A 15,288-nucleotide genomic window follows, 5' to 3' on the forward strand; every position below is an offset into this window, starting at 1 on the left:
TTTATAGAAGTGAAAACCAAGTTAGTAGAATACACCATAGGAATAATAGGATCATTAAAGTAATTTCTTTGTTTGTATGCTTATACATAGAAAGTTGTCTGGTTCTATCCATCTTTCTTAATGTTTTAATACAACTCTTAATATAGATAAACGAGACAATTTTAGAGGGACGGAGAAAGGGGTTAGAAGTGTATACCTCAAACTAATATAGGTCATTTGTCCAAGCAATAAATAGGCTAAGATACTAATCTAATGTGAAAGTGAGTTATGAGAGAGTGGTGGGGGAGTAATAAGGGAGAAAAGACAAATTTGGACTTGTGTAATTGAGGAAATGAAGCTGCAACAAGGAGACAAATTGTCCTATTTCAAGAGGCAACAAATTATAAAATTGAATATACATATATATATGTGTATATAAAGCATTAATTCATAGCTGGATTGCACTAAAATAGAGACTTGTTCCCATTATAAATTCCCTTTTTTCTATTTCTTTCATCATCTTTTTTTTAAAAGAGAAAGTCTACAGAAGTATACAATAACATCAATTTAAGTAATTAAATAAAACCCTAAAAAAAAAATTACATACTATTTTTATACTTGATAATCTGAGTTCTTCAATCTTTAGATTTTGCTTCACACCTTCCCATTGATACAACCTTCCAATTTCCTCCAATTCTTCTGTTGTTAAATTGCTATTTGCTCTGACTTTGTGCTGCTTGGCTGTACAAAATAAGGACTTTTTTTCCTAATAATTAAAAAAAAAAAAGACTAAAAAAACCTATATTTTTTAAGGGCTTGTTTGTCTCTCTTTCTTTTTTTTTTTTCACCTAAAAAAATAGCCCATAAATAGAGAATGAAAGGAAGGGTTAAAAAAGGAAGGGGAAGGTTGAAAATTACAGTGCTGAGTTACTGCTACCAATTATTACTATTATTAGTACTACACACTAATCATTCACTTTCTTTTTTTTACCTTTGGGTTGTATTACTGTGGACCCCACTCTCCAAAACTTCCAACTACAGAATCAGAGATTTTTTGGGGGAGAAATAGTAGTACAACAAACAAACAGGGCATAAATAAACTGACCCCACTTTTTTTCTTTTCTTTCTCTCTTTCTAACTGCCTTTTATCTTATGTATTGTATGGTAATTATGGTACTACCGCTTCTACTAATACAACTACTAGGAACTTTGGTACACTATTTGGTGGTGATGGTGGTGGTAGAAGTTTTCAAATGATCGATAATGATGGCGGTGGCGATGGTGATGGCGGTGGCAAAGCTTTTTTTTTTTTATTATCGGTTTTATTTTTATGTTATGTTCCTCAAACAAGAACCTTGGATGACTTGGTATACAGAATGGTTTGTAACAAACTTCTTTCTCAATCGTTCCCTGTAAAATAACAAAAGCAAAAAAAAACACCAAAAGAACAAAACATAAACAAATTTTCGTGCTGTAGTGATGTAACAAGGAAATAATTCTATTAGATTTAGTGATAACGACGTACCTTGAATAATGATTAATAACGCCAAAACCTTGCCTTTTAGCCGCTACCTACATACCAATAGCGCCATGACCAGGGGAAAACCTGCACCAAAAGTCCAACACTAAGTTTTCTAGTAATCAAAGAGTGTAGTAAAACTAGTAATAGATGCATGTACCAAGTTAGTCTTGGAGAGCATCAAAAGCATTCAAATTATATTGGGTTGATAGAATTAGCATAATTTTAGGCCTTTTTTCCAATCTAGTGCTACCTCCTTTCAAATTGGTGGAGCCCTTCCCCCATGATTAATAAAAAAGCCTAAGTTTTTTTTTTTCTAAAAATTAAAAAATTATGTGTCCAATGTTTTTTCTTCATGGAGAATAACTTTATAACAGGTCCATCCCCTCATTATATCAGTAGCATAGATCAAAAAGAATAATTGTTTTCAAATGGAGGAAAAGAACACTTTGCATCAAGTATACCTAGGCAACTGGAAGTAGCATGATGACTTGAAATCCAATGCGGTTGTGGCAGGATGGAAAGAGGAAGCCTTGGCGTTACCGTTAGCAGAAGCTGCACCTAGGTTAGATAGCATCTCCACCTCGTTCCCGCTACCAACATTGTTACCCGCAAAGGTATTCAAGTACTGGCTTGCTCCTTTCCTAGGGGAAGCGAAAGGACTATCGGGGAGATTATGCTCCAAGCTACATTTATGAACACCAAAAAGGAAAAAAAGGCATAAGAATTTTTCTCATTTTGAAAATTGATCTATACTAAAACGAACTTTTGTCATGAAAGTTTGCAACATGTTAAGTCTCCTAGCTTACTACTAATTAGATTGGGTAATCGTCATAAAACTCATAATCATACTCTTAACACAAATGCATTGCCTAGAAATTTCCATAATCTTGTGTTCTCAAGTGAGTGACATAATTTCTAAGATGGGTAACTTCCGAGCCAATAATGAATCGGTTATGCAAAAGGAGGTAAAAATAGTCACCTTTCGGGTAAATGGATGATGTTATCTTCATGACAAGGATTGTCATTGCCATTGCTGCTGTTGCTATTATCCTCCCCACCAACAGAACCTTCCTTTTCTCTGTCAGTTACCTCATTTATAGCCTGTTGCAATGCTTGTTTGGCGTCATTAAGTGGGGGACTACCACAGTTTTCTGGGGCAGAAAAAAATGCAATCCGTTCAATACAACTTAACAAATTTACTACAATAAATGCTGCTGTTCAACAACTGAGCAATTTGGCACTGAATTTCCTGGACTGAATTTAATGTTAAAAAGATTAATGAAGGGAGCTAGTGTATACCATCTGAAGCATCTGGACTACTGCGGTCGGAGCTGAGGAGGGACTGATTGAATATGCTGTTAGGAGACTGAGTCGGAGAATGGATCGGAGGAGCACCGGTGGAGAGCGAACGATGGTGATGGTTTCGTTTAACATCGAGGAGCTGCAACCCCATCAGTCTTCGGCTTTGCAGCTCCAAAGCTTGCTGCAAATCAGCTTGCTCCTCTAGCTTCCTCCTCCACAATATGTATTGTTGTGTATCATACATCATTTTAGCACCTAAAATTCAATTTGAAGTTAAATAATGCTTAAAACAAGTGCAATAATACAAGTTCCAACATGAACAGAATAAAAAGATTATCTTTTTTTTTTGGGCATCTTTCTTACCAAGTGGAAGATCAAAAGGGTCCCTAGAATCAAGGGCAGTGGGAGAATTACAAGATGAGAACTCTCCCCTTTCCATCTGCTGTTGCTGTTGCTTCCTGGAAGAAATAATCTAAGCAAACTATATTCGCGAAATTATCAAAAGATTAAGTTCTAGTCAAAATTCGACGAAAATTTACCTGAACTTATCAGGCACTTTGCCCTTCTCCTTGTAAGGTTTGACCAAAACTCGAGCATCGCAAACGAAATGTGGATTGCCCTTAGCCAGTATGATCTTAACAGTCTCAGGATAAACAAAGGTTACAAATCCAAACATACGCTTCTGCTGATATGGTATTCTCACATCTTGAACTGGCCCATAAATGCTACAACAATCATAACAATCAATCAATTAAAATCAAAATGATTTTTTTTTTTTTTTTACTCTTTTTGGGTAAATCATAAATTTGTGAATACAAGGCAGCAAACAAGGAAATTAAACAACATAATCATCAAATTGCATGATAATTATAATAATAATTTATAAGACATCATCATTCATCACTATCATCATCATCATAATCAATTATAGTCAATGGTAACAACATACCTGAAATAGCTGGAAACATCCTCTTCTCTAAATGTGCTATCAGCTGGAAAAGTCAAGTAGATCTGCCTCGAAGCCGGGCTCGAATCACCCCGGCCACTATCAAGCCCTCTAGGGGACCGGCTAAACTTGTGCAAATCATCCCCCATCATCAAAGCCGCCGCGGCTGCAGCAGCAGCTCTGCAATAATCAAAAGACAATCAAATAGTCAGCACATTAAACTAACTTTACCAATTCAATCTGAAAAAACAGCTGCTAACAATGATTGTTGGTACCATTTATAGAAAAATTACCTTGGAGAATCATTTTGCTGTTGCTGAGCAAATAAGCTTAATCCCTTGCTCATTGAGTAAGGAAAAGAAGCTGATGCAGAAGTTGGAGATGAAGCTGAAGCAATGGCAGCAGCAATGAGCTTCTGCTGTTGCATGGACATGGACTTAGATCTGAGCAACTCGTGGCAATGTTCCATCATTTCTAGCTTACTCGGCGAACCCACCAAAGCCGCAGCAGCTGCATCCGCGTCGTTCATCATTCCACCACCATGAACAAATCTACAGCTAGAGCCATTCTTGCAGAAGCCTCTAGCATAGTAGAGGCAAGGCTTCCACCCTAACCCGGAAGCCGGGTCATCCATCAATGATGCCAAGTTAATATCACTAACTGAACAACTCCGCCTGTGGGGGAGTCCTCCTCCACTGCCTCCACCCCAGGCGGAGGATGCGGAGTTGGCGACTCCGTGATGACCGAAGTCGCCAACTCCGCCACCCATCTCGAGCTCCGCCTGTGAGAAATACAGGTCGGTGCTCTTAGACCGGAGAGTAGGCGAATTATTATTATCATTCAAAAATGACAACTGCTCCTGGAGCTGGAACTCATCCATCAGCTCACCACCACCCCTCCGACTCACATAGAAAGGCGGGGTGGAGGGGTTCAAGGTAGACGGGTTCGACGTACCATTGGCAAAGCTATTCCCAGAATTTGACATGGGGCTAATCAATTCATCTTGGTTGCGACTATAATCGGCAAAAACAGAACCACCCCACGAAGGCGAAGAAGCCGAAGAAGGACTACTAAGTGTAGGCAAAGTAATAGAACTGGGAACCTTAATACCATTAGGCAGAAATCTAGAAGAAGATGACGAAGTTGTTGAATTTTGCCTACTAGAAAAGTTATTAGTATTACCACTACCATTATTATTATTATTAATATTATTGTTGTTGCTATTATTGTTAGCATTCGAAGGCGGAGTAGTAGAAGGCGTATTTGGAGAAATACCCAATTCTTGCCTAGCCTTAACTACCACAGAGTGTAGTAGATTCTCCGGTCCAAACGCTAATCGTATCATTTCTTTCTCACCATGATCTTGAATTAGTAAAAGACCCATAATCTTAGAAGCGTTTTCCGGATCCAAACTTTGTACCCTTGAAAACACTACCTTTGTTGCTTCATATGGATCCATATCTTATCTTCCTTTCTTTCTCTTCTCTAAGTTTCCAAATTCTTCCACCAAAAAGATAAACAAATCACCAAACTTAATTATTGGAGCAATTAACCTTTTTTGTTCCTGCAAAATAAAATAAAAAAATTAAAAAGGAGGAAAAAAAGGAGTGTGAGTGAGATAATGCAAAGTCAAGCCCAAAGTGTTCCCAAAAAAAAAAAAAAAAAAAAAAGGTGTATTCTCGTGGGGTTGAATAAAAAGAGGAGAGAGAAAATTTTATTTTTACAAAAGCATATCATAGTGACTGAAAAAAGTTATTGCAGAACAGCTCCCATGCATTTGCTGCTACTTTTATCTAATTTTATGTAATTTGTTAATTCATATACAAAATGAATGAAAAACATAATAATGAGTACATCTATCATACTAGTGATGAAAAACTTACCAGTTATGATAACCCCATGAAGTTTGAACAATAATTAGTCATATAATAATCATACAAATCAATAATATTTGATTCTAATATATACCACCACCAACATAACATCTATACAAGCGTTGCGAAAGCATCGCCTTGTTGTTGCTGCAGTTGATTCGACTCAAACATTATGCTATCTTCAAAACCCATCAAAATTAACACTCAATAATATCTGGGTTTTTTTTGTTTATTTCTGATTTTAGAGAGAGAGTTTGTTTACTTTTACTAGTATTTGAGGAGAGCTCTCACTCTCAACTTCTAAAGAGATGATTGTTTTAGTTGAGTGTTTTTTCTCTCTCTAAAACAAAGGAAAGGTTAGGAAAGTAAAGTGTTATTTTCTCTCTCTAAAATTTTGTACTAAAATGTAAAAGAAGTAGTCAAGTTGAGTAGTGAGAGTTGGGGTTATAATTGAAGGGAGAGTGAGAAGAAGACAGCGGATTCAGATCTGGTTCATATAAGCAGCACGTTCTCTCTCTCCTCTTTTCTTCCTTATTTTCTCTCTCTAAACCCCTTTTTATCTTCTTCTTTTCGGCCTATTTGCTCTCCTAACATTTATATTAACTTATTCTTATTTTGTTTTATTGATTCATTAATTAATTCTTGATTAGTGTTTATTAGACTATAAAAACTTCCTAATTAATTCATAGTGTTGAGATAAACTATAAAATTCATGTAAGGGACTAGGAGATTTTTTTTTGTCATCTTATCCCGATTTATTTCAAAGATGTTTAGACATTGTGTCATGACATAAATTTTGGAAAAAGCGACGTTAAGGCCCTGTTCTCTTATGTTGAAATTAAGTCCAGTTCAATTCAGTCCAATTCAGTTCAGCTCTTAATTTTCTTCTTTTATAAAATATTCATTTCAGTTTAGCTCAGTTCAGTTCAGTTCAGGTCAGCTCAGTTCAGTTCAGTTCAGTTCAGCTCAGTTCAGTCAATGAGAACAGGCCCTAACTATATTTAGCAACACATTTAACAAATGTTGAAGGATAAGCTTGCTAAAAGTATACAACACCTTATTTGATTTATCTTGTTTGGCAAGCACCTTAGATAAATTTAAGGCAAATATAAATGAGTTAAATATTGGTTACTTTGAGTAGCATCTAGAGGTGATAAAAAATTTGGGTCGAGCGGGCCTTAGCATCATGCCCAAACCTGTAAACAAGTGGCGGACTTTTTGGGCAGGGTTCAGATTTTTAGCTAAATTGTCATATTTTCGAGTAAAATCGGGCCGAGCCATAGTTGATCAGCTCTAATACCATTTAAAAATAAGGTATTGAAGAATTTGTATTCAAGTTTTAAATTCATCTTTTATACGTTCAAATATATATCTTTTTTATAAACTCATCTATTTATGCTAAAAATTAAGTTCTACCCCCCCTCCCTTCGTTTTGAGAGATTGTTATATACACTTAGGTGCATGGTGAACCAATGAGTATTTTATTCTCATTTTGATGATTGTTATTTATTTCATCATCAAATGAAGAGCAAAAACTTGGGTGCACCGTACACCCGGGTGTATATAACAATTTTCACTCTGTTTCACAATGATGTTTTATTTGGAATTTTTTGATTATAAAACATGAGAGAAAATCTTCTTAATTTCTCTCATTCTATAAAAATAAATATAATCAGTCTACTTTGATATGTCTTGGAGAGTACACTATTAATATATATCTGACTTTTATAATTTTTGCTAGAGTGATATTAAAGATATTTGCGATTAAAGATTTAGGGTCTGTTCACATTTACTTAATTTCAGTTCAGTTCAGTTTAGCTCTAATCAGTTCAGTTCAGCTCCTAATTTCCCTCCTCTCTTATAAAATATTCATTTCAGCTAAGTTCAATTAAGCTCAGCTCCAATTAATCAGTTCAATTGAGTTCAGCTCCAATCAGTTTAGTTCAGTTCAGTTCAGCTAAGCTCACTTCAGTAAATATGAACAGGCCCTTACATCGATTTACGTGAACAGGAACATTATTATAAAACGGAAGGATGTACCAAACATTTGGTGTTATATTATCAAGTACCTTATTGATTTTGGCATTTTATTATTTTCATTTACTACCATATTAATTTCAATTAACTTATCGATTTTAACTCGTTTTATGTATGGCTGCCAAATATAATTATTATAAGTTCATACATTATTATAAGTTCATACATTATCATAGATTTTTGACGAGATTTGATTTTCAAAATAGGATAAAAATATAGCTTGTGCCACACATCATTTTTTCAGGGTAACATTTATACTTTGTCTTGGGAATTTTCGCTCTGCTCCCTATTTGTCACCCTCCTTTCTCAACGATGGCTACGCCTTATCATCCACCCAAGTGTCCCGATGTCTATGTAACAAAACCACAAATACAAAAATTCTTACCTTTCTCTCTCATTGCTCTTCATTGTCGTCATTTCTTGATTTTCTACTTAATCTGGACCAATGTTATTCTTCATTTCTTATCCTCGTTAAATTTGAACACATATTTAGGGCATGTTCTCATTGATTGAACTCAGCTGAACTGAACTTATTAATTAGTGATTTTTAACTACGGATTAGTGATCTTTGATTATTTATTGATTATTTATTATTATTCATATGTGCATATACAAATATAGATATTAAAATATTTAAGAAAAATAGACTATTCTTATTATTTATTGATTATTATTATTATTATTATTATTTATTGATTATCATTACTATTATTATTATTTATAAAATATTATTATTATTATTTATTGATTATTATTATCATTATTATTTATTGATTATTTTATTATTATTTTTTTTGAAAGAAGATTATTATGATTATTATTATTATTATTATTTATTGATTATTATAATAATAATTATTATTATTATTATTTATTGATTATTATTATTATTATTATTATTTATGGATTATTATTATTATTATTTATTATAATTTATTGATTATTAATATTTATTATTATTTATTATTATAATTATTTATTGATTATTATTATTATTATTATTATTATTATTATTATCATCATCATCATCATCATCTTCGTTGTAATAAGAGCTTAAAAGAATGAAAGTTGACTTTATATCATCAGCAATATCATTAGACATGAACTGAACCAGCCTGAACTGAACTGAGCTGAACTGAATTTCAACGTATGAGAACAGGCCCTTGAATCGATTTTCTACCAAAAATGATAAACAATTGGACAAATGTTTTGCCATCTCCGATCACCAAAAACACCGTTGAATTGACATAAATCATATTTACTTAACAAAATTTATACTTTCTATCTATAGTCGATTGCAGTGACGTGAATTTTTTTAGAAATTGATTAGCGTGGATTTTTTTTTTAACATATTTATTATTAAAAATCATAATTAATGTCAAAACTAGTTTTAAAAACAATACAGGGCTGTTTATTTTGCTTTTTGTAGTTGACCAATGATATTATGCAAAAGTTAAGGGTTATCAGAATTTCCTTTATTTTTAAGGCTTTTTTGGTTGACAAAGGAATTTATTTCCTAGGGACATTTGTATTTCATGGGAATTAAAACCCCACATCAAATTTCCTAGCAATCCACTAAACTTGTTTGGTTATTTACAAATCACGGGAATTTTGAATTACCAGGACCTTGGTAGTTAAATTCCCATGTTATATGGGAATTGAGATTTTTCATGATTTTACACTTTTCACATTCTCACTTTTTATGGTCTACCAAACAAACCTCTTTTTTTAAAATTCATGGAAAACTTCAATTCCTCCATTTTTAATTTGCAACCAAACTACACCAATACATACTTGTAACTTTATACTAAGCATGTTATATTTGGATTATCTTCAATTTTTGTAAATTTATTTGAGTTATTTCAATTAATTACTCCATATACTTTTCCTTTAGAGCATCAACACTCGTGGTATAATTTTATACCACGGTGTAAAAACTCATCAAAAACCTACAATTTTTTACTACATCGGTGGTATAGAACTATACTATTTGATGGTATATACCATCCCATGGTAAACATTTGCTTTGGTCCCCATGAAACATAAACCAACCAGGTCATGCCATGTGGCCTGGTTATATTATCATGTATCTTTTTTTTTTCCCTCAATTACATTTTAAGAAAAAATTATAAAGTAAAAAATTATGAAAAATGGCTATTGTTCATAATTTTTCAAGACCTACACATAGACACCTATATAGATATAGTTTTATTTTTGTTGAATTCGCTTTTTACTACCTAAATTGCTTATTTTATTTAATTAACTTAAACATTAATTAGTTATTTCCAATAATAAAATGAAATATAACTACAATTAAATTAAGTGTACTAATAAATAGGAGAGAGAAAGAGTGGTGGTAAACTTTTTTTATACCATGGGTGGGATGATTTTTGGAAAAAGTATATTGTATTGTGGTATAAATGATGTGGAGGATTGAGAAAGTAATATAGAGAGAAGGATGGTATAAATTTTTATACCATGAGTGATGATGGTCTTAGTGAGCAGGTTATACCATACCCCTGTTTTGGTCAAAATCTGACTGCTTGGTATGACCAGGCTCGCAATAACAACAACTAGACAAAATCGATAAAATTTGCAGAAACAGGTTCTAAGTAACAAATAAAAGGGAATGCACAAATTGAGCAGAGGAAGAGGGGAAGAGAGATGCGAAATGATGATGCAGAAAATCCCATGAATAAGGGTAAAAATTGCGGGTAGCTATGAGTCCACCAATCTACTAAGTGTTTAGGTTGAAACGGTTACAATTTACGTTTACAAATTAATAGTGATGCTATGAAATGATAAAGATGCTATGAGTGATAAGGCTGGAGTATTTTGTGATGATCTACACAATGATTACACCTTTATTTATAGCCTAAAGAATAACCAGAAGACCTTCAATGGCTATCTTCAGTGATCCCTTGGAATCCGGAGATGATTGCGATGATTGCAGAGGTTGTTCCTATTTTCTCTCCCACTTCTTGAGGTCTTATCTTCTTCCGTTTGAATTAGTCTTCCTCAACGGTGTAGTTGCTTGGAGTGGTTTCTGTTTCCTTGTTAAGGCTCTTTGACTTATTCTACTCGAAGCATCCTTGGAATATTCCTTCTCTAATTTATTGATCACTTGGTACTTGACTATTAGCTATGCAGCTATCTTCGACCTGCAATGTATCAACCTGTAACCTAGCAACCTATAGAACATAAGAACTTAGGATGAAAATTTAGGCACAACAACCCCCACATGGTACAAACCATTGTACTCCGTATCAAGAAATTAGATTGCATGGGAAAATTAGAGTGCAAGCTACTATTTATTTGGGATGCATATAATAAGAGGGTTAACTGGTAAATTCACATGTACCTGTGATATTTTTATGGTTACAGCGGTATTTTAAATGTACAATTATATATTGCATGTATTTTATACTACTAAAATATAGGTTGTTTTATTAGTACGGAGTACTATTTATAACCATTATAGGTAACAGTGGTACAATATTTGATGCCAATCTATATACTTAGGGCCTGTTCTAATTGATTGAACTCAGCCGAACTGAACTGAACTGAAATGAATACTTTATAAGAGAAGGAAATTAGGAATTGAACTGAGCTGAACTGAACTGAACTGAAATGAACTGAATTGAATTTCAATGTATGAGAATAGGCCCTTATTTGTACCACTAGAAAAACATTTTTCATCACTCTTTTGTCTTATTATTCATGTTATTTACTTGTCATGTAAATAGCAGTTATGCGCTAATATATATTCTTAACGGAAAAATAATAATCATGATGGTTTGGATAAACAGAGTAATATATTAAACTTTTTTTTAAAAAAAATAAATAAATGAAAGTTGTTGTCTTTCTCATATCAAACATGTCAAAATTGTTCATAAAGGTCTTATAAAAAAATTATTCATAAAGGGTAATTTCATAAAATTGAAACTTTATGAAACTAGTAATTGAAATAGAAAATTTTGTCCCAATGTTAATTGTATGATTTTATTGAGAAAGTTGAATTTTTTTTAGTGGATAAGATAGTGATTAAAATTCTTCTGAAGAGTTAAGCAAATTTTGTTGAAAGAATGAAATGCTAATTAAAATTTCTAGTCAAAGAATATTGAAAGTGTTGACACCGAAATTTTGTTAATTATTAGGTGTCAGATTTTTATGTAAATTAGGAGATAATATCAAAAAATATAAGATATTATCTTTAAGATCTCGTAAAATATTTAATAGTTATCTTGTTTATTACTCTACGACACTCTATATAAAGAGGGTCGTATCTAGGGTTTAAGGAGGCTCAGATGGAATAAGTCATAAAGACCCCATCTCCTCCCTACTACCAAACATTGTAGGTACGTAGTATGGATTAAGCCGACAAGGCCGCGTACTATGAACAAATATCAAACCCTGGCCATTTGGAGAGAGGAATCAAGAGATTTACGAGAGTTGTAACCCACAAATTATCAATGAAATCATTGTTCCCATTTATTTTTCTATCCTCTATAATTATATATTGCAGGTTTGAAATTTTATAGTTTACAGAAAGGTCGAAAGGTAATTGAATAATATCTTACTTCGTATTTCCTAACCATGTTTCACTATCTAAATCATTAAGTTGGATCGATTTAAATTTGAAATGACTTGATATCAATTGAATTTGATCATAAATTAGTTATAATAATTAATTAATTGACATTGGTAGTAGTTGAAAAGCAGAAATAAAATAATAAAATTAAAGATTTGTAGGACCACTTTTTAGAGGCAATTGAACCTAATTAGCACAAATATATGATAAACAATTGGAAAAATAAGACAAGTTACTTTACTCCATAGTTTGGACTACTGTCAATCTGTCATATATATATATATATATATATATATATATATATATACGCAGTATTAGAGATTGAAGTGACGATGTTACTTTTAAATTATTAAATTATGATTTTATTTATTTCAATCAAAGCACTATATAAATGAAGTACAATCAAATACAAGTATCGAATGGATAGTTGACCAAAGTCAAATTATATCAATTGATGATTTGATGTATTGGATATCTAATAATGGAAAAAAATTATTTGCCATAAATGAAATTTCCTAGTGATCCTAACATTAGTAAAGCTTTTTTTTAGCAAGATAGTCTCCAAAATACAAAAGCTAGTCAACAACAAAACTAAGACCCTATTCTTTTTAGTTATATTGAACTGAATTGGAAGTGAGCTGAATTAATTAATTAATAATAATAATAATAATAATAATAATAATAATAATAATAATGTATTGGAAATGAAAAGCCCAAAAGAACTAGCCATCTTTTTTTTTTTTTTTTAAAAAAAAAAAAAGAAAAATCGTAGCTCACTTAATCTATCATAAAATAGAATTTAAAAACAATATTCCCTTCATTTGGTCAATAATATTTAACCCATTAGAGTCTTTAGAGATTCTATGGAAAATAGAATCTACTTTGTATTAATTAAACGATATTGTTATGCTTAATATAGTAGGATCATGTGAAATTTTGTTAGATTTGTTTAAATTTTTAGTTTACAAGTATATAAATACTCCATTTTTTCCTCACATAATTATTTCATTTCTAAAAATTTATCTTAATTATAATTTATGGCCATGTCAATAAACTCTTAAATAGATCTGGTTCACATTATTGTGGATCACTAATATTAAGGTCTCTAGGTTGAAATGTTGATATTTTAAAAATAAAAGCTGTTATATTGATAAAAAAATATTTTAATATAAAAGTCATTGTGTTATAATAAAGATCATAAGAGATATGTATACTATATAATGAGAGTTTTTATATATTGATTAATATAAATAATAAAGATCTCTATGTTAAAAAAATAGGGTTACTATATTCTAATTTAATAAGGTTGGCTAATAACACGTGTAGACTTCAAATCCACAATAACATTATTGTGCACTAGGTCCACACAAGTTATAATAATGATCATTGTGCTAAAATTAGGGTCATATATGCTTAACATAAGTCCACTAGCACAGGTCCACAATATAGTATATTTCTAGCTAAAATCTCTTGCCATGCACAATTTTTACAAAATGTTGTAATGAATTGTGTTCATTTAATCACGCAGAGTAATAATTTACCAAAAGAAAAATATTTTTTTTAAATAAAGTAAAAAAAAAAAAAAAACAACTTATAATTTTGAAATAACATTTTAGTTGAATATTTATAGATATATTATGGATATATGTGAAGGAAATGTTATTATAATACAAGTAGTACTAAATATTCTTTAATGATTTGATAAAGTAAACATAAAAGTTGAGGAAAAATAACATTACCAGGAAGTGACACGTGTCATTTAAACATGGGCACGGGCCGTGCCGGGGTGGTGCCCGTGCCGTGTCGTGCCTGGAATTGGCACACCCCAGCCCACGGCACGGCACGGCCCACGTGCCTAGCGGGCCGTGCCGTGCCGGGCCGCGGGCCAAACCGTGCCGTTTTTAATTTTTTTTTTTTTTTTTTTTTTTTTTTTTTTTTTAAAAAAAAAATAAATGTTAAAAAAAACGAATTAAAAACAAAAATGCATATAATAAAAAAAAATACTAGTGCGATAATCCGAAAACACAAAAAATTGAAGAATAACTTATTTTATTATATGACGGTAGCCGACTAGCCGGTACGAATATACGATAATTCAATAATACAAAATTACAAAATAAGTAATGATAATTAAAAATCGTACAATAGTGTATGAATATTGAATAACTTCATTTATTATACGGAATACGAAGTTCGATAATACAAAAAGAATACAATAGTGTATAATGTAAATATGTAATCATGTAATTATTATTGGTCGTCTTCGTCTTCGTCTCCTAGAGGTTCAAGTTCATCCGCCAATTGAGTGGATTGAGAACTAAAAGAAGTCGACGTTCCTTCATCGTCGTCGTTTTGTGCATAAGTACGATCTTGAGAACGAGTTTCGGCATCCAACCAATCCTTGAAGCAAACACACATTTCAAGTGTTTCGGGTTTTAGTCTTGTTCTTCTATCGTCTAGAACTCTTCCCGACGCACTAAAAGCTCTTTCGGAAGCAACGGAGGAGACTTGGATAGCAAAAATATCACGAGCCATTGACGACAAAATTGGATGTTTCACGGCTTGTGATTTCCACCAATCGAGGATGTCGAGGCCAAACTTCTCTTCATCGTCCATGCCTTTCATGAAGTCGTAACTTAAGTACATTTGCAACTCCGAAACATCGCTTTGAGTTCTCCTAGATGATGATGATTCTGTACCTGAATACTTAGACATCAAGTTAGCAGCTTGTGCAAATAAACCTTTGGTCCGTTTACTTACATTTTTGGATGTTTGAGAAGGGGCAAATCGAGACACGGTTCCATATTTACTTTCATAAACATTATATAAATTAAAAAACTCATCTGTCACCTTATTCTTAAAAGTTTCAACATCATCTTCAAAATTCATGTTACTATAATAAATATCAATTAATTAAAAGGTGCCATCATATTTTTGTCTAGGATCTAAAATGGAAGCAAAAATATAAATCATAGGAATATCGGTGTAATATTTACGCCATTTATCCTCCATGGATGGAAGATATCCACGATAAACA

General features: G+C 32.2%; 1 protein-coding gene across 1 annotated transcript; it reads right to left on the reverse strand.

Moving 5' to 3' along the window:
- Positions 1-407: 407 nt before the first annotated feature.
- On the reverse strand, positions 408-6,164 carry LOC145593643 (zinc finger CCCH domain-containing protein 53-like). The gene is made up of 10 exons (XM_081649935.1): positions 5,633-6,164; positions 4,043-5,313; positions 3,753-3,929; positions 3,343-3,528; positions 3,167-3,261; positions 2,801-3,058; positions 2,481-2,652; positions 1,963-2,184; positions 1,505-1,585; positions 408-1,389 (listed from the first exon to the last, which is right to left on the reverse strand). Exons 2-9 carry the CDS (start codon positions 5,206-5,208, stop codon positions 1,552-1,554), a joined length of 2,310 nt encoding a protein of 769 aa, XP_081506061.1. The 5' UTR covers positions 5,209-5,313; positions 5,633-6,164; the 3' UTR covers positions 408-1,389; positions 1,505-1,551.
- Between the last annotated feature and the right edge of the window lie 9,124 nt (positions 6,165-15,288).

Source organism: Chenopodium album, chromosome 19, assembly GCF_948465745.1.
Source record: "Chenopodium album chromosome 19, dcCheAlbu1.1, whole genome shotgun sequence".
NCBI classification, from domain to species: Eukaryota; Viridiplantae; Streptophyta; class Magnoliopsida; order Caryophyllales; family Amaranthaceae; genus Chenopodium; species Chenopodium album.